This window comes from Columba livia, unplaced genomic scaffold, assembly GCF_036013475.1.
Source record: "Columba livia isolate bColLiv1 breed racing homer unplaced genomic scaffold, bColLiv1.pat.W.v2 Scaffold_133, whole genome shotgun sequence".
Taxonomy (NCBI): domain Eukaryota; kingdom Metazoa; phylum Chordata; class Aves; order Columbiformes; family Columbidae; genus Columba; species Columba livia.
In genome coordinates, this window is record NW_027043029.1 from 1105978 (window position 1) to 1130659 (window position 24682).

At 49.7% G+C, this 24682-nt stretch overlaps 1 protein-coding gene across 1 annotated transcript; it reads left to right on the plus strand.

The window, feature by feature from the left end:
* Positions 1 to 5308: 5308 nt before the first annotated feature.
* On the plus strand, positions 5309 to 22076 carry LOC135577681 (cilia- and flagella-associated protein 52-like). The gene is made up of 13 exons (XM_065047804.1): positions 5309 to 5427; positions 6159 to 6295; positions 6818 to 6946; positions 7855 to 7954; positions 8410 to 8526; positions 14948 to 15048; positions 15998 to 16168; positions 17733 to 17881; positions 18548 to 18693; positions 19873 to 20024; positions 20648 to 20750; positions 20913 to 21024; positions 21687 to 22076. Exons 1-13 carry the CDS (start codon positions 5386 to 5388, stop codon positions 21860 to 21862), a joined length of 1635 nt encoding a protein of 544 aa, XP_064903876.1. The 5' UTR covers positions 5309 to 5385; the 3' UTR covers positions 21863 to 22076.
* The last annotated feature ends 2606 nt before the right edge of the window (positions 22077 to 24682 follow it).

Consider the following 24682-nt stretch of genomic DNA (forward strand, 5'->3'; position numbering starts at 1 on the left):
TTGCTGTTCCAGAAAGGTTTGGCTGGTGCAGCAGCTGAGAGGTGATGGCCAGCTAGGATGGGTCCCCAGAGGGATGCTTTGGGACCGGTGGTACGTGCATCTCCCTAACCAGGCAGTAGAATGCGCTTTGGGCCCGGTAGAAGGAAGGTGGCAGAGGCAATGCATTGGAGAGCTGGCAGGCTAACACTGGGAGTTGGATGAGGCCACCTCCTTTAGCAAGTGAGTCACTGAACAGCTCACAAGCACTGTAATAGCGCACCTTGAGAGAACCCTGGTTGTCACTAAAGGGGGAAACGGTAGATTCTATTGCTGAAAACGGACTGTGTGGTTTTGTGAATGTGGCTTCAGCCTATTTCTTCAAAGGAGGCGCATACCTACTTAAGAAAACTCATGACGATCATGTTGAAAACTGTCCTGGTGTTGTGAACCGCCCCCCCTCGTTTTGGGCTGAAGCAGAGCGGGGGAGCAATGGAAGGAACTGGCCCGAGTCATGTGACCACGAACTGACCAATAGGGGTATTCCATCCCAACCCACTCACGATTTCCTGCATATAAAAGCAGAGCACGTGGACTGACTTGCTCTCTTTTCGCATCGGCTGCTCGGCGCATTGGTTGTTTTTCATCGGACTGCTTTCCTTCGTTCTGCTGTTCCTGCAAGCTGAAGTCTCCTGCTGTTTCCGTCAACTGTGGATCCTGCTGGACTTCAGAACTGGTTTTCCAATATTTGTTTCTGTGTTATTTTTGCCCTGTGTTCGTTTTCCTAGTCTTAGTGAACGTTTTCAAGTTTCCCAATTCTCTTTTCCTTTACTTTTCTCTTTTCCTGTCCTCCCCACATCCTAGTGAGAAGGAGGGAAAGGAGAGCGGGGGGGTTGCTGAAAGGGGATAAAGGGTGAAGGGAAACCATCTGCCACGGTTTGGATTGTCTCCCCACGATCAAACCACGACAGATAATTGGTGCAGAATGCGGGCAAATTCGGGACTTGAGACATTTTTAGTGTTTTGGCACTGGTAAGGGCAGGGTCGGCCCCGCGCGCTCCTGCGCCCTGCCGTTTCTCCGCCGCCATCAGCCTTTGGCTCGGCGGGCACTGGCGGGCTCCGCGTTGCGCAGCGCGGGCACGAGGTGTCGCTGTCCGCCGTGTCGTGGATTGAGCGCGGCTCGGCGCCACGTGGCCACGCGGCAGGCTCAGCGTGGGGTGGCACGGGGAGAAAACGGGAGGGTTTTAAAACTGATCAACAGTACCTTTGAATTCTCCTGGCACAGTGCCAACTCCTAGGCTTATGAGACTCGCAGGTCTGGGTGTTTAGAGTATTGAATAGTGGTATTAACGTAGAGGTGAATTACTTTGATTTGAAAAATGCTGTGGTATATTTTCTGTAAGTTATTTGATACATTGTGCACAAGTATTCCTTGTTTTCTCTGGATGTTTCTTGTCAATAGAGTTTTACGTTAGATAACAACAAAGAACTGGACCATGCTTATAACGGTACTCTGTGGTTTGGCAGTGGTTTATGTGATGGTAGTGCAACCAATAATGAGTTTCCGTTCCTTTCTGCTGTACCTTGAGAGACCGCCAGGAGAGCTGAATTCCAGTTATGTGTTTGCTAAATGGGCTAGTGAATCTTGGGAAAGTATTGTTATAAATGAAGACGAGTTTTTGAGCCAATCAATCAATTTTATTGAACCAGCCAATTTACAACAAGCGGTAATTAGGCAAAACAGCGCTGGGTGACTGGGGGAACTCGGTTCCGCCAACGGGCACACCCTCCACTCTTCGTGGGTGCTTATATAAGTTATACACGCGTTCATGCATTGGTTGATGCTGTTTGCGGGCATCCAGCAGCTCTCGGATTGGTGGAAGATGTCGCCGTGGAAGAAGTTGCTGTGGAAGATGTTGCCTTTTGAGAAACCGGACACTGCTGGTTTTCTGGCTTTGAGAAGCTGAGTCACTGGGGGGGGCTTGTCCTGTCTGACCTTGCTGCCTCATGCAGGCATTCAGGCCTTGGTTTAACTGCCACTACAAAGTTCTACAAAACATAATCAAACTTGCACAAGCACAGTTACTGCTTACAACAGTATGCATAATATAACTGAGTTCTACTCGATTTGTTCAACAATAACAATTTTGACCATTACTTATTACAATTCCCCCCTTTCCTTTTACCCGTTTATTTGTTGATCAAATCGAGTTACCGCTTCTCGGGCTACTAAGGTTATTTCGGCTTCTTCATCAGTACCATGTTTCTGTAGCAGCATAAGGTGTACCCGCTCTACACGGTTTTTAACTAGTCCAATAAGTCGATTTACGACACAGGGTCCAAAGGTTAGGGTAAGTAATAATAGTATTAAGGGTCCAGCTACTGTGGATAGCAATGTAGTTAACCACGGGAATTGCCTAACCCAAGATTCATACCATCCTTGGGCAGCTTCCCTTTCCTTTCTTCGCTGTTCCAGTCTCTCCCTTAATTTTGCCATCGAGTCTCGGACTACCCCGTGTGATCTGCATAAAAACAACACTCTTCCTTCAAGGCTGCGCATAGTCCACCTTGCTGTAAGAAAAGGAGATCCATCCCTCTCCTGTTTTGCCACACCACTTCAGATAGCGAGGTTAGAGATCTCTCTAAGGCGGTTATGGAGTTTTCAATTCTCTCTAGGTCCTCATCTGTCGCAGTCTTCAAGGAATTGAATCCTTGATTTTGTTGAACAAGTGAAGCTATCCCTGTTCCTGCTCCGGCTGCCCCTAACCCTAGCAACGTGGCTATAGTAATGGCTGTAATGGGTTCCCGTTTGGTACGATGGAGTCCTGTATCCCAAATATCATACATTACATTTTCTTGATGATACAATATCCTTGGGATGATGGTAACTAACATGCAATACTCTCGGGAACTGTTGAACACCTTTAAAGACACACATGGAGTAAGTCCCGTCCTAGAACATATCCATTTTGTTCCATTCGGGGGAATAATATATCCTGTGGTTTCGTTAAGGCTCGGTACGATATTCCCACAAAGTGGTCTCTTGGAATTTGGTACTTTCCCTATACAAGTCCCTGTCCCAGTTCCATGTTGCATAGTTATCCCTCTTTTCTGCTTTTCCCAAGGACATTGAATAGGCACAGACTCCTTGTTTATGGTATACCGACGATTATCCCCTATAGCTTCATAAAAGGGTGGATTAACATTATAACACAAGCAGCAACCAGTGGTTAAGTTGGGTTGAGTATAGTTTAGGGTTTGATAAGTAGCCCGGATAATTTCCCATAGGGGATTCAAAGATTGCGAGGCTTCAGTATTCAGAGATTTCAAGGCTTCAGTGACAGTTTCCTCTTTTACTATTATATTCTCCTTCTCTACTGTCCTTGTCTCCTTACCCAGAGGGGAAGGGGATTTTACTACTGGATTGGGACCTATCGCTCGAGGGGTCGGTTTAACTTCTTCCTTCTTTATGAAGAACATGCCTCCCCTATCATCACCCGGTTCATAATACCGCATTCCCCAGGTTTTCCCAACAAGCCATCCACTATGTTCAGGGTTTGTTATGTTAAGGAATATATATTCATACTCGCCATCACTGTCCCGCTCGTTTCGGTTGCGAGGATTCTCCAACGATTCTTTTTGCTAAATCATACACTCCCAGGGTCATATATTTATTAGCGAACTGATCTACCAGGGCCTGTACTCCCCAATGGGTTTGCCTATGAAATTCTCTTAAAACTCGCCAAGCTGCTCCTTTCGGGAGCATTTCCCTCTCATCAGGTAGCCACCACTTCCCCTCTTGTTCGACTATTCCCATTTGCCCCAATTTCTCCTTTTCCTGATTTGTAAATCTCATAGCATACCTAGTTTGTACAGAGTCCTGTTCAACTGCTTTTATTATCAGTAACGCAGCTTTCTTAGCTTCCTCATCTGCTAAATTATTCCCTCTTATTCGCGTGGAGGTTCCCTTCCGATGGCCCTTTACGTAAACTACCGCGATTTGTTTGGGCCCTCTTAATGCCTCCAAAGTTTGCTGTATTAAGGTCTCATGTATTAATCCTTTACCCTGAGAATTCATTAGTCCCCTCTCTTCCCAAATTTTTCCAAACGTGTGAACCACCCCAAATGCATATTTAGAATCTGTAAATATTGTTCCTCTCTTATCTTTTAACAACTGTAACACCCTCAATACTGCGAACAGCTCACAAGCCTGCGCCGAACATCCTGAGTTAAGGGGACCCGACTCCTTAGTTGTCCAGCTATTTCCATCTGTTGTGGCGTATCCTGATTTCCTCTTTCCGTCCACTACCCGCGATGATCCATCTCCAAACAGTTTCTCTCCACATAGCAACTCCTCTTCTTCTAAATCCTCTCTTATTTTGACTTGATATTCTATTACCCTGATACAATCATGGGAAAGAGATTCGCTCGGTTCCCCATACAAAAATTGGGCTGGATTCTGCAAGTTAGTGGTTTCAAGCTCTAACTTAGGAGAGTGCAATAGGATCCCTTCATATTTCAATAACCTAGCATCCGTAGTCCATTTGTCAGCTTTCTGCTGCAATACCCCTCGTATATTATGAGGTGTGTATACCTTTAATTCCCCTCCCATAGTTATTTTTCCAGCTTCTTCAACTAGGAGAGCAGTAGCAACTATGGCCTGTAAACAGGTAGGCCAACCGCGACTAACTGGATCTAATAACTTGGAATAATATCCTACGGGTTTCTTTTTACCTGCCCATTCTTGCGTTAGGACCCCAAAGGCCGTTCCACCCTCCGAGTTAACAAATAAGTAAAAAGGTCTTCGGGCGTCCACCAGACTCAGTACTGGGGCATTTACTAAATCAGCTTTTAAGTTTTCTAATTGTTGATCATCTTCTGTACTCCATTTCATCAGACCTGTTATTTATGGCACCATCCAGGCAATCCAGGCATTGGCTTAACTACTACTACAAGGTTCTACAAAACATAATCAAACTTGCACAAGCACAGTTACTGCTTACAACAATATGCATAATATAATTGAATCCTACTCGATTTGTTCAACATTAACAATTTTGGCCATCACTTATGACAAGGGTGACCGTGCTGTTCGACACGGGGTTGTTCTGCTGAACAGCTCTGGGGAGAACTGGAAGGTTCTTTTCCTTCCCCCCCACTCGCCTTGTGAGGTAAACCGTGGGGAGCCAGTGGTTTCTGCAGCCCCTGAACTGTTGGCAGCCAGCGGATCTTTCACCCGTTTCTCTTGCAGGACATGTTCCCTGTGGCCTCATCTGCCACCCCGACAGGGAGCACATCCTGTACCCCCTGGGCTGTACGGTGGTGATTCAGCACCTGGACACTAAGAAACAGAGTTTCTTGCACGGCCACGCCGATAACGTGTCCTGCGTTGTCGTGTCCAGGGATGGGATGTACGTCGCTTCAGGACAAGTCACCTGCATTGGATTCAAGGTGGGTAATGCTCTGATTTTAACCGCTTAGTATTGACCAGAGAAATTGGAGTTGGCTTGCCAGTGGTGGGAACACCTTTCGTTTATTTTTTCTTTGGTTGGAAAATAAATATCTGCAATGGGAAGATGTTGAAGGGAATGGGAAATTGTAGTTACTCCATTGCTGGATGTGCCTTTATGTTTTTGTAAAACATGAAGCAGTCTCCCTAGGATTGAGGGATTTTTAGTTCCAGTCCTTTTTATCCAAAGTGTTGTGGGCGTGTGGCAGCCAAAATCTCATTAGACATTAATTAATAAATGCTGGTTTATTTCAAGTGAGACCTGAGTTCCAGAGCTGCTTAGGACTTTCAAAAGCCCTTGACAGGTACCTACCTGCATTTTCAGACCTCTGAAGTTCTTTTCGTTTTATTTTTGCCTATTTGAAAGACCTCAAGACACTTGGAAGGGATCAGGTTTTAGTGCTTTCAGTATTTTAAAACCTAAGTCAAATACTCAGTGTCTCAGGGTAAATGTAGGTGCTGAAATGAAGCAGAGCTACTCAAGTGCTCAGCTGGAATAATGCTTCTTACAGCACCCAGTCTGAAGCCTCTTTGTGTCAGGGGTGCCCAGGGCTGCAGAGAAGCTTGGGCTGGGCTCCTTCGAACAACTTTCCTGCCAGAGAACGTTGTTCTCCCTGATCCTGCGAGTTACAGCTCATGCTCTGCCATCCCCCCCTTCTGCTTTGCCCCGCAGGCAGACGTCATCCTCTGGGATTTCCCAAAGCAGGAGTTACTTGCTCGGCTCTCGCTGCACGAGGGCAAAGTCGAGGGACTCTCGTTCTCGCCCAGAGGCATTTATCTTGTGTCCCTGGGAGGCCAGGACGACGGCAGGTAAGGATTTCCGCTTCTTGGCACAAGATTTTTGACAAGAATCAGATTCTATGGGCGGCCTGAGACGTTTTTCCAGGGAGGGTGGTGAGAGCCTGTCCCGGGTTGGCCAGAGAGGTGGTGGCTGAACCATCCCTGGAGACATCCCAGGCCAGGCTGGACGGGGCTCTGAGCACCCTGAGCTGCTGAAGATGTCCCTGCTCATGGCAGGGGGGCACTGGGGAGCTGGGAAGGTCCCTCCAAGCCAAGCTGTTCTGTGATTCTGTATGATTTGAGTCGTGCTCCGCAGAAGGAATCTGATAAATCCGCGTAGCCTTGCTTCAGGAGCAGGGGATGTAAACTGCAATTCCACACTTTGGTGACAAGTTTTTTCTTGGGTAGAATCTCTACAAAGTTACTTCTGTTGTGTGTCCTGGTAGGAACAGACTGCAGGACAATAGGCTTTGTCTTGCTTTTGTTTTTTAGTAATTGACTTCCAAGCAATGTCAAAAAGCGAAGCTGTTTCAAGGCTTTCTTCTCCTGCAGGGTGATGGTGTGGGACGTCAGTAAGAGAGAGGCTGTGTGCGGGAGCCCGGCCTCGCCGCGCAGCGCCGGCAATGCCAACGTCGTCATGTGCTCCAGCTGCAGGGACGAGATGTTTGTCACTGCTGGAAAGTAAGGGTTTGTGGAGAGGAACGAGCAGAGCGAGAGAACCCCTGGCCCTATTTCCTTTGACAAAGAGTCTTTATTGAACTGCAAGGAAACTCAAGCAACTGTGTGCTTGTGTTGTTTCTTTTTACTCTGAATGGACTCATGAATACCCGTCAGGTTGTAGCTTTAAGGCATTTCTGCTTGTTCTCCATGGAACAATATGTTTTCAGAGCAGCACACAGGGGCCCACGTGCGTCACTTCTGCTCCTGATAGCAGGATTTTGTACTCAGCATTCCCCGTGCAGTGTTTAACATATTTAGTTGCCAGTGTTTACACAAGAAAAGCAGTCAATGAGTGCCCCTGAACAATGGCTAATTAATGTCGAAACAATGATGTCTTGCCGGTCGTTGGATGATCTCCTGTCCTCACCAGATGTGATGTACAGTTGGTCACTGGCTTGTAACAAAAGTTGTACAAAACGTCGCGTTTTGCAAGGATTTGCGGCAGCGCCCATATTTCCAGGCTGACGTTTAAACGCGTTGAGGGCCTGCACCTCCCTGTACATCAGGGACGGCTTTGGATGCTCTTGGCTGCACTCGCACTTATGAGTGCTCGCCTTTGCAATTTTAGCACTTTGGTAAATGTAAGGGTGACTCTGCTTAAAGATATGACATCGTCTCTGACATCGTCAATTAAATTGCACTAGAAAAGAGTTGAAAGTGTCCTCACATATGTTTTTGCTGAAGCCTTAAGATTTTTGATTTACCCGGAAAAAGTTTCCATAAGAGACTTCTCTGATATTGTTCTTTTTCTCCGTATTGAAAGATCAGAATAATGGAGCCTTGTGAAGGCTTTTTACTTCTTGTAGTACTGAAAAACCTTGGAGGTTTCTGCATCTGTGGATTTGATCCCACTCTATTTGTTCTTATAGTTTCACCATTCGAGTGTGGGAACTCGACACAGCAACTAAAACAATCCATCCATCTGAATGCTACGCGTGGCAACTGAGAGGAATCACCGTGTGTGTTCAGGTACGTTTCAGCCAAGATGACTTTGCTAAACTAAGAAACTCTGTACAGACTAGAGAAAAACCACGAGTTTCTCTAACAATGCTGGAAATGTTGGTCCCAAGCGCGTGACGGCAGTGAAGTTCCTCAGCATTGGCCATGGCAGCTGATCTCCCACGGCCTCTGGGAAAGAGTGTTCTGGATGCTCCTCAAGAGAAGCAGCACGTCTTACGGTCACGGGCTCCGGCACCCGTATTTTTATGCTTCCAAATATGATCTAGATTTGGTTAGAAAGTGTCTGGCGTTCAGCAGTGTTCTGGATCTGTGCGTGTGATGGAACAGAAACACTGGCTGGGTTCCCCCAGGTGAACTCTTGGCAATCCACTGAACTAAAGCTGTTGATGCAGCCCAGTGTCAGGCGTGGGACTCGGGTCTCAGTATCCAGACCGTGATCTCTTTTTCTTTATGCTTTCTTATAGATGACAGACGATGATGGTGATTTTCATCTTGGCACGACGAGTGGAGATGTCCTGACAGTGAACACAAGCAGCAAGGTGCTGACTGCCTGTGGGCCCCAGAAGAAGAAGTTGAGCATGGTGAGTAGCAGCTCTGTGACTCCAATTCTGTCCTTGTCCTGCTCTTTGTCAGTGACTGAAGGTAGAGCAACCTGCGGGAGAACCATCACACAGCGGATTCTCAGACTAACGCTTTTCCTGCGCTGTCAGTTCCTTGTGTCTCGGTCTTGATGCTGAAGGCTGAGCCCATTGTCCCGCCTTCGTTGAGCTTCATTTGGCTCAGAATTTGGGTTTTACTTGAATCTCGTGTGTCATCCCACAAACTCTTGTACAGTTAATCTGGTAAACGTCATAGAAAGTGAAAAGCAGTAATAAAAATGGAGTAGTTCCTGACTTTTTTGCTTCTTTGAAGAAGATACGAGCTGGAGTGAGACAGAGGACGTTCCTGGGAAGGCTGGTGGAAGCGCTTGTTTGAGAGGCTTTCCCGCACTTACTGCTGTAAGGTCCTATAGTCAGATCTCACAAATGTGTTAAACTGTCTGGACTGAACTTTTCTTTTTGTGTTTGTTCCCCATCCCATTCCCCCACTTCCCTTCGTCTTTTTGCTGTTCTGATTCTGCCACTGATGAGGCAGAGATCTTATGAAAAAGGCAGTATAAATCATGTAATTCAAGAGTTTATTGTAATGCGTATGCACAATTTGGACAAAACAAGGTTGCACAGGGTACATTGATTCTATTGCTTTTTAACTTCTGAGTTCTTGACTTCATAACCCCAAGGGTTTTTTAACTGAGCTTTTTGTTGTCTCTAATTGGGACTCGTGGGTCTGAGCATCCTCAAACAGGAGTTATCTCCTGAATAAGGAGCTTCTGACCTGTGGTCGTACAAGAATTCTGCATGCAGGCAGCTGTAATGATAAAACAATCGGCACCAGCTACAACACTTGTTGATTTCTCGTTATTTGGTGCTAGAAAAGGCTTCTTGTAGCGTCTCGGTCTATCCCTTGCCTAAGCTGGGATGTGTTTTGCGACTGCGTCAGCAGCACGCCCAGCAGCGAGCAGCAGGGGCAGCGCTGCCGCGGGAGGGCCGGCTGTGCTGGTGGGGATGCCGCGGGGCCGCTGTCCTGCGGGGCAGCAGATCTGCTCTGAGAGCAGCACAAGCCCACAGGGGCTGTAAGAGCAGTTCAGCAGTCAGCCCCAAAGAAAACGCTCCTCTGGGCTTGTTTCTCTCAACCTCCTGAACTTTGCTTGGACAGGTGCATCCAAACCATGTACGTGCCCCTTCCAGATGAAATATTTATTGCGTTACAAATGCAGGCCCATGTCTCCGGGATAACTTGGACCCACTGAATCCTTTGAAATACAGTTCAATGTTGATCTGTTCCAGAAGGGTGGAGAAGTTATTACTTGTTTTTCCCACTTATATTGTAGGAATGCAAGTAGTTTTTCTCTGTGTCCCTCTTAAAGGACAGGAATGGATGTGTTTTGTTTTCCTGCTGGCAATGGTAAGTTCGCTGCAGGTGTGTCCCCGTGTGGGGACACCCGCACTGGCCGCGGTTGAGCCCCTTGTCCGGCTGCCCCCCTGCAGGGCTTTGCGTCCACGCAGGACCCGTGGCTGCTCTGTGCTGTCTCTTAGGCCAAGGTCTTGGTGACTGTCACCTCCCCTTCCAATGCCTGCGTGCTTTGAGTCCTTCTCCATCTCGCAGCACGTGCACCTCGCCCAGAGCCCCTGGTTGAAGCCACCCGAGGGCCTGAACTCCCGTGTCCTCAGGGCTGAGGGAAAGGTGCCAAATGCACTTGAAACAAAACTTCACCAAAAATACACTTCTGAGAGCACTGCTAAAGAAGCCGTCAGGCAGGGTCACGAGCAGGATGCTGTGCCGTTTGGGGGTCCAAAAGAAAAAGCCAAGGCTCAAAGCCAGAGCACAGTCCAGTGCGTACTGTGAGGGGTTTTATCGTAAGGCAGATCCATAGGAACGGCAGTTTGTGGCAGAGACCTTTGGAGCATCATGAGCTTCAGCTGACATGGCTTCTGAGAGTGAAAAGCTGAGGGCAAACAGGCCCCTTGACTGTGCAAGAGGCTGACAAGGTGTTGAGGAGAAGGGAAGATCCAGAAGTGGGTCTCATCACAGCCGCCTGCCAGCCTTGTGGACGAGCCCTGAGTTGGTAGGCGCTAATCTGGCTTCAGCTTGGGTTTGTGACTGTCATGTGGTGGCAGCTTCTTAGGATGTGGCACTGGTCGTTGGGGGAGCCGGGAGAGAAAAGGAGACATTCATGTTGGATGGAAAAAGCGAGGAGTCCTCCCGGTCTCCTCCTTTCCCCTCCCGCTTCAAACAGGCGTTCCTGTTCACAGGCTTTTCGGTCAGACGCGCTCAGCCCCGTCACCCCTTCTCCTCTTGCTCTCTCCCTCGCTCTTCCCAATGCGCTTCCCTTGTGCCCGAGGAGGGGAATTCACCAGGGCAAACCCGTGTTGCTGCCGTCACTGGGAAGGCGCTGGGATGTTTTTCTCTGCAGTTACTGTCAGTGCCTCGGCCACAGATCCCCTCTCATACTTTCCAGCTCTCTTTCCCAGCTCCGTGCTGTGATTCCCTTTCCGCCCACCCCCTGCACATCTCTGCACACAAATCATGCCTTGTCACTGGACTGTCAACAAGTGCTCGCTGGACACACGTAGGATCTCGTGTTTTATGGCAGAAATTTCCAGTTGTAGCCTCACCTCCAGTGCCGAAAGAGGTATTTTGCAGATGTTTTTTCGAGTCAAAACCACAGCGTTTATCAAAACAAAACTATTTGCATCCTTGTTTCCACACAATTTAGTCCATCCCGTTGCTAACCAAGACAGCTTGTGTGTCTTTCTTGGAAATGTACCTTGCATTAGCACTTGTACCAAAACTTCTCCCCTCCGGAGCCACGCATTGCAATGCTGTCTGTGTTTGAGAACAAACCTCTGCAACCCATGTTCACCAGTTGCACCGGGGAATTACGATCCGGTGGCAAAGCATGAAACTGCAAACCTGGAGTCCACAGCCACCCCACGCCGAGCACATCTGTAAAGGGTTTAGATACTGCGGGGTGAGGAGGCGATTCTATTGAAAACAAGGTGGGGCACCCTTAAAGGAACTTTGCCTTTAGATACATAAGAACGTGTTTATTGTATAGACACGATCTGAAGATTTCTTGGTTTCTGTTTTGAAGAGGAGTGGCAAAATAGTTTGTTATGATGAAGCAACTTGTTTTCCATCTACCTGGAATGAAGTTTAAGTGCCTGTCTCTAAGGTGTATAAAGACTGGAATAAACAGCAGCATTAATTTTGCTCCCTGCCGCGGGCCTGAGGAGCTGTAAGGCACCCGTTGGAATGTGAAGAGGGATGTACAATTGCAAACGCATGTTCAGAAGTAGTTGGAGTGATTTGCATTGTAAAAAGAAATAAATATTGACAGGAGATGCGCTGGAAGAGTTCACAGAGCGCTCAAGAACTTTGCAAGAGATCCGAGTGGGACAAAGAGCAGGAATCCCTGCAGGAAGGGACCGGGCAGGCTGCAGTTCTGATGGGGTTTTTATTTATAGTCGTACTTGAAAGCGCTGGTTTCTTTGGGTGAGCAGTCAATAATGAATGGAGATATTTTTAACCTCCTACGTTAGACTCTGCATTTCACCTACAAGAGCACTGGCAGCTGTAATCAGATAAACTCCGTAGTCATAGGTTGCGTTTGTAATGCTGCCACCTGCCATAACGCTGAACCCAAAGGGCGTCTGAGGTGGAAGATTTTACAGGCAAAACCGCAGACCAGGAGCTCAGCAGCCAGGTGATGGGCCCGTGATAACAGGGGACTCGCCAAACGCTGCCAGCGCCTCGGAGGAAGTTTCCAGAAGCATTGCTCAGAAACCGCTCTGCTTGTGGATCGTCTTTCTAATGCAAAAGAATCCCTTTGTTCTTGTGCGTTTGCTGAGAATATTTGCACGAAACCCGGCGCCGCTGCCGCTGTGAGAATGTGGCAGAAGATCCTCTCCGCAGGTCGTGTTTGTCACCCATCAGGAGACTGCGGATGTGCTGCTGCTGGAGCCGGCGAACGGGGAGCTCAGTGCTGGTGAATCACAGAGCGGGAGAGCGTGTGTCAGGTTCTTTTCTGCAGCCCATGGTTATTTGATCCTCAAGTTAAATCGTCTTTAAGCCGATGCGTAGGTAGGTGTGAGGCTGCCTGCATTGCCAGCGCTGGAATGCACAGTAACGCTTATGGTGATTTGGGGTTTTTTCCTTTAAAACGTATAAGCAAGCCTTTAAAAACAACCGATTGCTTCTATTTGCGTGGATAATCGAAGCAAAGTAATTTTCCCAGATTCATCAGACCTCGCCTGTGGCTTTTTCCGTGTCCTTTCTGGGTCTAAACAGCTCAGATGTCCATTTTGTTTTCTCTTCTTTCTTCACTTCTTCTCTCTCCTTCCTTAGACCTTCAGTCCTTTCCGCGAACAAAACCAACACTTTGTGGCTTTGGTTTTTCTAAACCCTCTGAAGGTGTTAAATGCTGAACATTTCCCGGGCTTAGGCCAGATTAATGCTTGAGAAGCACAGGAAGGCTGGGGGTGCTGCTTAGATGTCAGACTTTGAATCCTAAAGCAGCGACATCTGTGTGTGTTCCCCAGTCACAAGTCAAGCCCACGACAGGGGTTTCTTCCTGGGGAATAAATACAGAATTACTCTGAGTCGCCTCTTGGTCGCTCTTTGAGAATTGACTTCTTGGTGCTTTCACAACACTAAATGCTGCAGCTGGGCATTGTTTTTCCCCAAAGAGCCACCACCAAACAGAAATTGTTGTTTTCCCATAATGGCTCGGGCTTAAAGGAGAAACAATCTGAACGTTGCGAACCTGCTGGTGGGATCCCAAGGGCTGGCAATGGTGCTTATGAACCTGGGAGCGGCAAATGCTGCTGGAGTCTGGACTGTGACTTACGGTGTCAGTCCAACAGCTCCTGCCCGTCCCTGCGGGTCTGTCTGGGCGGAACAGCCGCCGGCCACAGGTTCTGCAGGCGCCTCGGGGACGGGAACTTCGTTTTCAGTTCCAGTTTGGTGGCACAAAGCTCCTTTATTTCATGGTTTTGTCCTTTCCATTTCACTCATGCAGAAGTTCGCCCAAGCTCGTAGGGATATTTTCCCAAGTTAGAATATCAGGAGAGTCCAGCGTAGGGCAACAAAGATGATGAAGGGAGTGGAGCACCTCCCTTATGAAGAAAGACTGAGGGAGCTGGGTCTCTCTAGTTTGGAGAAGAGGAGGCTAAGGGGGGACCTTATTAATGTCTATAAATATATAAAAGGTGAGTGCCGTGAGGACAGAGCCAGGCTCTTCTCAGTGGCAAACAATGACAGGACAAGGGGTAATGGGACCAAGCTGGAACACAAGAGGTTCCACTTCAATTTGAGAAGAAACTTCTTCTCAGTGAGGGTGCCAGAGCACTGAACAGGCTGCCCAGGGGGGTGTGGAGTCTCCTTCTCTGCAGACATTCAAAACCCGCCTGGACATGTCCCTGTGCGACCTCACCTGGGCGTTCCTGCTCCATGGGGGGATTGGACTGGATGATCTTCTGAGGTCCCTTCCCATCCCAAACATACTGTGATACTGTGATACTGTGATTTAACCCCACAGAAGTCATTTCACTCCTCTGGCAGCCTATCTTGGAGTCTCTTGGTGATTTTCAAGAATTAATCTGTTGTACATGGAACAGTAATATTACTTCACAGGTGGCAGAACTGAAGCAGATCTGACTCTTCTTACACTTGTATTTTGCGGAAGGCTGAGGACTGTTTTCATTTGTTTGGGTGTTTTTTGTTGATGTTGTTGTCATGCATTTTTTTCCTGTAGCCTGGTACTTTATCCACCGAACAGCATTTCTCCTTTTCCAGTGGCTGGCCTCCCGTTGATCTGCTCTGCTCAGTAACAGCAGAAACCCGTGTTGACCATGGGCTGACTCATTTCCAAAGCTTTCCTGTGACAAACGTATTTGATTACTAATAGGTGGGAGATGGGATTGCATCTTTCAGGCAGAGAGAGAGGCCTGAGACGCAGAGGATCATCCTAAAAAGAGCTGTAGGAGGGACCATTGAAGCTGAGTTGTATCCTCTGTTGTTTTCGTGGCTGTTGGATGAAGGACACGCGGAAGGAAAAGCGCGAGTGCCGCTCCACGATGTGGGTATCGCTTGCTGCGATGAGGTCAGGCTCTGTACGTGGTCCCAGCTGCTCTGAAGAATCCAAGATAATGCTGTTTGCTCGCTCCTCGTACTGTATTAGTTCATATAGACCTGCAATTCATAACTCTTTTCTCCCTTCTCCCTCTAGAGAGCCACTCTTTAGCCCAGGTCAGTGACAAAATGCTGACAAAGCCATATTGGAGTGAGATAAGCGCCGCCGTCGGGAGCCCGGTAGAGACTCCGTTGTGCTGTTCAGCGTGGCTGCAGCAGCAAGGAGCCTCTGCTCCCATCCGATTGCGTTTTCATCCTGTTTTCTCCTAGGGAGTCACAGCTTTGCTTTTGCCGAAGACAGGAGGTTTAATAGTCGGCACCGGAGAAGGGACTGTAGCTCTCTGTACAGGCTCAGACTGCCAAGTACAGAAGTGAGTTTGTAGATGGAAGAATCAGGAGGGGAGAGGTGACAATTCCTCCAAAAGGGTCACGGTATGAGAACCAATCATTTCTATGGAAAGGCATAATCCAAGTCAGTCTCAGTTTTTCAGTCCTGCAGACACAATACACGGTCTGGTTCCAGCGTCATGAGGTTGGAGCAAACTGAAAATGACTGCGTGCGTTTGCAGGGAAGTGCCCTCTGATCCTTCCTTGGAAATGACTGTTGTTTCCTTTGGAGCAGTAGGAGTCAGATCCTAAATTGATGCCAAGCCAGACAGATTTGTTGAAGTCAATAGAATGATGCTTATTTACGCCGGGTGAGAAAGAGTAGTAGTTGCCATCTCCAAAAGGGTTTGTTGGGGGTCATGGGATTGTAAAGCAGGGCTCTGCTAATTTGATAGGCACGTGTCTGGAAGTGCTGCAGTATTTGCAAGGCTTTTTTCTGCATACCAGATAGAAAGCTGCAGGCGTCATTTCCCCATACGTGATTTGAAAATGGGGCTCACACCTACTCATTTGGCATTGCTTGAATATCCCCTTCAAGTGTACAGTTCTGCAAGCTTAGCTTTGTACGACTGAAACTATTCCCAGAAGGTCTAAACTGTCTGGAAATATCCTTGAAAGTGGGATATTGAAGTGCACTTGAGCAAGAATATCAACAAAGCTGTTGTTACCTTAGGCCCTGGTGCAGGAAATCAAGTCTCCAAAGCGCTGCCTGTGCCAGCCCTGGCAGAGCAGCAGGTGGGACGGGCAAGATCATGGGAAGTAGGAAACGTGACTGGGAATGGAATGTTAGTCCTGCCCACGCTCTTGCGTCTTGATATCACAGCCTAGTGCGGAGCTTTTTGGGGAAACAGCGAAAGTCGAATTCTTGAGAAGCTGGAAAATGAAAGTTCCTCGAGGTCAATGTATGGCCAAACCTTTGCTTTCTTTGCACAGGAGAATGCGAGTTGAAGGTGCTGTCACTTCCCTGACGTGTAGAGGTCGGGACGACCAGTTCTTTCTAGGGACAAATAAAGGCCAGATGTACCGCAGTGCCTACGCTACATTTAAAGAGGAGCTGGTCGCCGTCTGTCACACCGAAGCCGTCAACGACATTGTTTTTCCTGAGTGATTGTAACGGGCTGGGCTGTATTTGGCTGGTGCAGAAGCTTGAGGAGCTGCCGCTGAGGTCAGGGTGCCTGTGTGCGCAGCTTTTACCACAGGAACCCAGAGCCTGGTACCATCTGTTGGGATGATTGATACGGGCGATGCTGTCACCTGCCCAAAAAATGCCGGGGTGACGGTGAGCAGCTGCTTCAAAGCAGAAGGCAGCAGTTCAGTTGGAGCACTGGAAAAACCACTGATCTGCAGAAAGGATGATAAGTAAAAAGACCTGAATTATTGATGTTTGGGCACCGGCAGGGATGGCAGCCTCCCCCTTTTGTCCCAGGGTCGCTCTGCATTTGTCTTGTGAACGCACAGCAAATGTTCCCTTCCTGGGTAGTAGCATCGTGACTCTTTCTTTTGTTTTTTTAAATCCACAGTGGATCATCTCTCCAGATGGAAAATGGGATTTTGATCCAAATGAACATTTTTGGCGTATTTTTATTGCTTCGCTTCTCGGCCCAGCACAAAGGATCAGATGTCACCGAGGTGCAGGGAGTGCAGGGTGCAGGAAGCGCTCCTCCCTGCCTGCCGCCAGCCTCAAACCCACATCTTCTCATCTAATGAGAAAATCAGGTGGAGCTTTAGGGTGATGTGCTGCTGATACCGCTGATTGACACGCCTGTGTCACAGCCATTAGTGCTGACTGTAAGGACTACAGGACTACATCCTTGCGTAGATGTTTGAACTTCTTATCTGTTGCCTGCTCTTGAACAAAGCCTATTGCTGATGGGGAAATACGGGCTTAATTTCCCTGCTCTGGCTTATTTCAGAATCCTTCACTTGCTGATGTTATCCTGGTTGATAAAGCACCCGTGCAAGCTGGGCTTGAAAGAGGCCACACTTGTGTTGTGCCGGTTTTCTCTGTCCTGGTTCATCTTTCTGGGCATTGATGGTGCTGTTGAACAAAAGCTCGCGGTACCTTTCTAGATGTCACTTTCTGTTGCATCCCTAGGACGAGTGGCTTAGAGCTTATTTCAAAGCCCTGTGTCCCATGGCTTTTGAAATGCTGCAGGTCTTGTTTTATTCCAACATTTATAACAAGTGTATTATGAACAGACTTTGCCATCATTTCTGTCGCCTTCAGCGCTGTTGAATGGGAATCATCCAGTAAGCAAGATAACAAATGACATCTTTACAATGTGAGGCTGCTGTTAGTGGCTGATGTTAAACCTGGGCAGTCAGCACTTTTACACCCACTTTTGTGTCTATTCTATAGAACACATGAAGTTGTTTAGAGATTGAATATGGGGAATAAACGTCACAGCTTCAGCAGAAAGAGTTCTTTTAGTTTAACTTTAACTGTTCCTTAAAATGAATCTTTGAAGAGAACCCAAACCAGGGGAATTTCATGTGAGAAAGGTGATCCTCCAAAAAAGGCCTTTGTCTTAGCCATGGGGATCCCTGTGGGGCAGATCCCAGCTGCAGGTTAGCAAAGCCGAGCTTTGGAGGCCGATTTGAGCTGTGACAAAGCAAGGAACGTTTCTGTGTGCCCCTCCTCGTTCCCTCTCCTCTCTGAACTCTCCAGGGGACATTCGGACTTGTTCGTTACCTGCTCCACAAACGACATTCGAGTGCGGTACACGCCGGAACGTCTGGAGCGGCTGCGAATCACCGTCCCCAACGTCACCCGCCACGCGGTCGAGGTGACGAGGGACGGCATGGTCATCGTTTCAGGTAATGGTCAGTCCAGAGCCGTGGTTGCTCAACTTAATAAACATCAGTATGTTAAAACGAAGAGAAGATTAAATTGGGAAAGCGTTTAAATGGAGTTCGTGGCGACACCCAAAGGCCTCTTTGCTTGCAGCTGGTCCGATGGACTTTGCTGGCAGCCCCGCTGTCCTGGTGCTGCAGTTGCGATGAGGGTAGAAGGCAAGGGCTGGAGACCTTGCTTTGGATCAGTGAATTCCGGCAATCCAGAATGCGGTTCAGTCTTATTTAAATTACCTAATTCTAAAATATCAACCTTGTTGTGTGCAGCAGCTTCACCTGTGATGTATGTAGAGCACATTTGCACAAAGCCGCCGTCCATCGCCATGTGCAAGTTGCTGACACAGGGACTCCTGCAGTCCTAGAGCAGCCGTGCAGCCTCCCCATGGTTACCAAACCACTTTGTCCACAGCCAGAATCCAAAAGCAATTACATTTCAACAGTGTGTTTGGGACCGTAGCTCTGCGGGCTCATCTGCAGTACAGTGGTTTTCACGGGTATGCTGGTGATCTAACAGCGTGGGCCTTATGTGGGAACTTCTTTATAAAAAGGGGTTGGTTTGGAAAGGAAAGAGCGACAACAGTGTGAGGAAAGTCTGTGCGCCCAGGCAGTCTCTTTCTTTCTGTTCATCAGCTTGGAATGACGGGAAAATCCGCGCCTTCGTGCCCGCTACGGGAGAGCCAATGTACGAGATCGACAACGCCCATAACCTGGGAGTGACGGCAATTGCTGCGACCAGCGACTGCAAACAGATCATTAGCGGAGGAGGTGACGGGCAGGTAATTTGTGCTTCAAAACCTGGAGCAGCTTCGTGCGCTCCTCACAGGGCCTGCGAATTGCCTGGAAGTGCTCAGTCAGAACGGGAGCTGTTCTGAGCTGCCGCTTGAGCCAAGGACTGAGTTCAAAGATATCAGCTTTTGAGATGTGCTGTTGTTCTCAGAGGGCATCATGTAAAACAGTGCCCCGATTTCTTCTGGCATGGCAGTTTTGGAAATCCTTCTAATGCAGAATATGCTCTTAATCCTTTTTGTTCATTTGTCTCTCCCCTCTATTTGGCTGTATTTGTGCAGCTGAGACAGAATTACAACTAAAGGTTGGTGAAGCAGAAAGGAGAACCGCAGGGGCGCACTTGCAGTACTCGTTGGGAACACAAAAAAGCTGCTCTGCGATGCCAATGGTTCTGTCAGAATCAGTCCTCAGGAAGCTGTGACTTCAGGGTTGCTGAAGGGATCGGGATGCTCTGAGCTTTGAGCAAGTGGCAACTGGACATCCAGATCCCTTCGGGAACTCGGCATCAGCCTCGAAAGCGTGGAAGGTCAGCTCTTCTCTGCCTTTGATGCCCGTGTCGAAATGTCTAAATTTTCCCTGGGATTTGGCCTTAGTGGAATGTCGAGGTGAACAGACATTGCAATGTTTGGCACTAGTGGGACAGGACGTGCAAGGTGTGAAGGATCAAGGCCTCAAAGCAGAAAGATTTTGGCTGTTACCAGCACAGGGAAAAGAGGTGCTTTCAGGCACGTGTTTCACATTGAAGCTTTAAAGAGCTGTCTTGTATTTCCTTCCTGGCATTCTCTGTAGGACAAATAGCGGGTAGCTCCTTTCTATTCCATTGCAGCAGCTTTGTGCTTTGATCTTGAAAGCACCACCGGCAATAGATCGTGGCCTGGGTGGTTTTTCCTGATCAAGAGCTGTGTAAAATGAAGCATGGGAGAGCGGGCACTTGGCAAAACCAAGGCCTGGGGTTGATGGCCACGAATTCCTGAAGCAAGTGGATTACACTGTGGAGAACTCCGTTGAGCTTCACAGGTCAGCTGCACCAATAACCCACAGGCCAACGGAGACGGTTGGGACTGAGCTGCTGTACGTGTTGGCAGAGAAAGGCAGAGTTCAGGAAAGCTCCTCCTGAGCTCCGGCAGGACCAGCTGGTACCAGAGCAGATGTGTGTTGCTGATTTTCAGGTGAGGATCTGGAATATTGGTGAGAAAACCCAGAAGCTGAGGGAAGTTCTGAAGGAGCACAGAGGTGCCGTGTCCTGCATCAAGACTAATAAGAACGACAAAGAGGGTGTCACAGCCAGCCTGGACGGAACGTGCGTCATCTGGGATCTTGAGCAAGGCGACAGATTAGTATTGCGAAGGCACTTGGAGTGCTGGTAATATCTGTAGGGTCACTGTGCCCGGTTTGGGACACCACAGAGCGAGGAGGAGGGGAAAAAGAGCATTAAGAGATAAAAACTTCTAGAAAGAACAATCGGGTCAGGGAATGTAGAACCTCCAATTCGAGAAGCTTTTCAGAAAAGCTCAGACAAACCTTTGTCTGCGGTTGTTTTCCTGTGTGGGATCCTGCTTGGCCAAGGTGGAGCGGGTGAGTTCCCAAGTTTGCCACTAGCTCTGTTTTCCAGAACTTTGTGACTCGTGTCGAGCTCTTGCGGATCTGCAGACTTTCTGCACTGGGGTAAGGCCGAGGACACCTTGGCATAGGGAACAGCACCTGGAAAGCATTCTGGGTTTAAACATTTCATTTTGTACGACAGCAGATCAAGAGTCCTACAGGGCAGCTGTGATGGAAACAGAACTGATAGCCTCACGGGCTTCATGGAACCCTGAACTCAGAGCAGTACCTGAGAATATCCAAGGAGAGAGATCTGATGTACAGCACAGGCAGAGACATTCCAGGCAGGCAAAGTTTGGGTTTTGACGCTGTTGCTCTGTCTCATTTTGGGGTGTTTTGCAGGCGTTACGTGAGAAAACAAACGATCCTAGACAACACATTGTTCAAATGCGTGTGTTACCATCGCGGAGAGTACCAGATCATCACCAGTGGAACAGACAGAAAGGTGAGCAAAGCTGCAGGAACTCTGCAGTGCACAACACACGGTCTGGCGCTGGTTCTGGGGTGAAACTCCTGTCCCTGCACAGCAGGTTGTGTCCCAGGGCGGTGCTGAAACCCGTGTGCTGCTCACGGCCAGCTGAGCGCCCCGCTCTGCTCTGCTCTCTAGATTATGTACTGGGAAGTGCTCGATGGCTCCGCAATCAGAGAAGTGCAAGGCTCTCTGTCGAGCTCCATCAACGGGATGGACATCACATCGGACGGGGCGTCCTTTGTCACAGGTGAGTGCGTGGTTGGAGCTGGAGAAAGGAGGTCGTCTTAAGACCAGGAAAAGCAAGGCAGTGAACCAAGGATCTCAGTACAGTGCGAAAAAGCTGAAAAAAGGGGTCAGCTAAAGGGGAAAAGAACATGAATCACCGAAGAAAAATACTGTGGTTCAGGCTGTAGTTCAGACTGGGAAGATGCTGCTGTAGCTCACTGGGATCTGCTGGTGAAGGTCCTGAGCCCTTCACTGGACACTGACCCCAGCAGAACAGAAGCAGTTCTTGCCATAATGCCCAAGAAAACATATCCTGCTCTTCCTAGGAACACCAAAGCGTTCCCCTGCCTGGGAGCGGGGAACAAAAAGCAGCAGAACTCGGTGTATCACAGTATCACAGTATGTTTGGGATGGGAAGGGACCTCAGAAGATCATCCAGTCCAGTCCCCCCATGGAGCAGGAACGCCCAGGTGAGGTCGCACAGGAACATGTCCAGGCGGGTTTTGAATGTCTCCAGGGAAGTAGACTCCACACCCCCCTGGGCAGCCTGTTCAGTGCTCTGGCACCCTCACTGAGAAGAAGTTTCTTCTCAAATTTAAGTGGAACCTCTTGTGTTCCAGCTTGGTCCCATTACCCCTTGTCCTGTCATTGTAATCGTTTGTTCTTCCTCTGTGCCTGACGCAGGTGGTGACGACCATCTGGTGAAGCTGTGGGACTATAAGGAGGGCACGGTGACTCACGTGGGAGTGGGCCACAGCGGCAACATCACCCGCCTCAAGATCTGCCCCGCGAACAAGTACATGGTGAGCGTGAGCGCGGACGGTGCCGTCCTCATCTGGAAACAGCCCAGCTCGGGCTGACAGCCGGTGCCGGAGCTGCTGGGCTGCTGCTTCCCTGGCCGGCCCTGGAAATGCTCTTTTCTTACCACTCAGTTTGTTGTCAATCGTTTGTTCTCTTAGAGTAAACAGTATATTTCTACTCCCTGGTATGCATTTACCAGGTCCTTAGATACCCTTTCTAGCTCAATTTTTTTCAGGGGAGCGAAGAATTTGCTGTTTGTTTTGGATTCATCACTTCCGAAAATCACCTTGGCAGTTGTTGTAACAGTTTGCGTTGTTCCTGCCGCCTTTCCTGCCAGTCTCAGCATCATCTGCCTTGTACGTCTACTCATTTGTGGGCTCTCTCTTGCTTTCACATGGTCTCTCTCTTCTCTGCACTCTCCTGTCTCTTATTTAATGAATAACTTGTTGTTTCAATTCAGTCTGCTGTGTTTAGTGCAGACAGCAGTGCAGGCAGCGGTGCAGACAGGCGTGGAGACAGTGGTGCAGGCAGCGCACAGGCAGCGCACAGGCAGCGCACGGGCAGCGGAACAGGCAGCGGAACAGGCAGCGCACAGGCAGCGCACAGGCAGCGCACAGGCAGCGCACAGGCAGCGCACAGGCAGAGCTGGACCGTGCCCAGTCTCCCAGCCCCACCGGTTCTCCCCAGCTCAGCCCCGGGTACAACCCGCGGCAGTGGGACGGGGTGTCTGAAAGCACATTTCCCCTCGGCCGCACGGGTGTTCCAGCCTGTGCCAAGGGACGGGAGCGGCTCCAATACAGAAAACATTGTCCGATGGCAAAGCCCAGACAGTGGGGACCACGTTTTCCCTTTGTTTTTATTGTTATTGTGATTGGCAGCATGACAATGGATTTCTGCCGGGCCTGGAACAGCTCAGCTCAGACCTGCTCAGGCTTTTTTCTTGAGCTTATCCTGACACCCAAGTGCCTCCCTGGGGCAGAGACTCTTGCCCAGGCAGAGGAGACGTTTCCAACACTGTCCTGTCACCGTGTCTCCCTGATCAAACCAAAACTCTCCGTGTCTTTAATATCCACCCCAGCTGTCTGGTGCCCGAGGCACCGGGACAGTTCGTGCCATAACAAAACGGAATTTTCCAGAATAGCGAGCAAGCGTTTTCCCCCCCTGCTTGCATTGGACGTTTTCATTTTCCCCACCCCAAATTTGCTCCCGAGTCTGCAGCATGCTGCAGCGCCGATGGATGTTGGATTCAGCCTGAACAGGAAGGCATCGCGTTCAGAACGGTTTGAAGGGGGAAGGTTGCACACACGATACTGTTGAAAGGCAGATCAGCATAGCGAGCATTCCTGGCGCCCGCTGCAACCTGCAAACGCTTTGGATTGGAATGGACTGGCGGTACCTGTCAGAAAGGAATCGCTGCCTGCGCCCCGGCGCTTGGGAAGATGCTGCTCAAGAAGAACCCCAGCAGGGTTTTAGGTCCTTGGCTGATGGGAGCTGGTTTTCTTCCCCGCATCAGCGTGGCAGGGCGTTCAGAGGCTCTCGCTGCTGTTACCTGCTGCACTTTGTGGCACATTGCTGGGGACCCGGCAGAGCCACTGGCGTTATCTAACACTTCCTAATTCAGGCAGGTTTGGAGTTTTGGGACGTGCCTGTTTCACTGTCGCATTTTAGACTATTTCCCTTTCCTGTGTCCATCGGGTCTTGCTTTCTACCAACCTCCTTCCAACAAATGCTGGTTTCTGATCTCTCAGTCTGGCTCCTGCATCTTTCACTGTCCGGCTCCCCTCGCTTTTTCTTCAGGCTTTTCCTGCTTTCATTGACAAACTGCTTTGGATTTCTGGTTCCACTCAATCCAGCATTAAGCCCCGCTCAGGTTCCGCTGGCGGCCACCAGCCTGGCATCCCCGGGGAGGTCACTGTGTCCCTGCCACCAACACCCTGCCCCATGGGAGGAGGGATTGTGACATCCAGCAGCACCACCTGGCCCTTCCTCCACCACTTTGCCCCATCTCTTCGGAACCCACATCACCTCCAGCTGCATCCAGGGCCAGGCTTGCAGCACATCCCCATGGCCAGGGTGTCTGTGGGGCAGGGAAGGCGCTGCAGAGCCTGCCTGGCACAGCTGTCCCTTCCGGGGGGAAAGGCAGATGCAGGGATGGAAGAGAGTCCGCAGCACCCACAGCCAAGCTCAGATCCCCTGGGAGCCCCCCCAACATCATCATCAGCCTCTGCAGCTCCCCGGGGAGAGAAGAGCCACACGCCGCAATGGGGCCTCTGCAACACCCCCTGCCCTGCAGCGAGGTGACACTCAGTGGCACCCGTGCCTGGCACAGGGACCTCCTTCCCACTCCATCCCTTGCCAGCCCCTTGGCCCTGGTTAAGGACAGCTCTGCCCGAGATGTGCCCAGGCTCCCGGGCACAGGGCAGCGCTGGGGCTGTTATCTCAGCAGTGCTGGCAGCTGTCAAAGCAACCCGGGCCAGGGTTCACCTCCAGGTTGTTGGCACAGACAGGTGGGTCCCAGCCTCACACGGCTGGACTTGGTTGGGGCTGCGCGTCTCTCAGAGCTGTGTGAAGAACCACACGTTGCCACCGGGTTGCCGTCCAGGGGAGTTGCTGCAGAAACAGCCGGTGCCACATGCGTGGTGCTGTGGGACGGATCCAGCTGGACCATGGGATTGATCCGGTTGAAAAGTGCTTGTCAGAACCAGAGTGGGTTTCCCCTGCTGGCGGCGCTGCAGGTGGGGAGGAGGAGCTGACCCAGTGGCCTCAGCCATCCTGTGTCCCCCCGGGCACATAGGGAAGGCTCAGGGGCTGATCCCTGCGGCGGGGGGAAGGTGACACTGTCCCTCCCCAGCCAAGCTCTGCCGGACCCCAAACGAGCA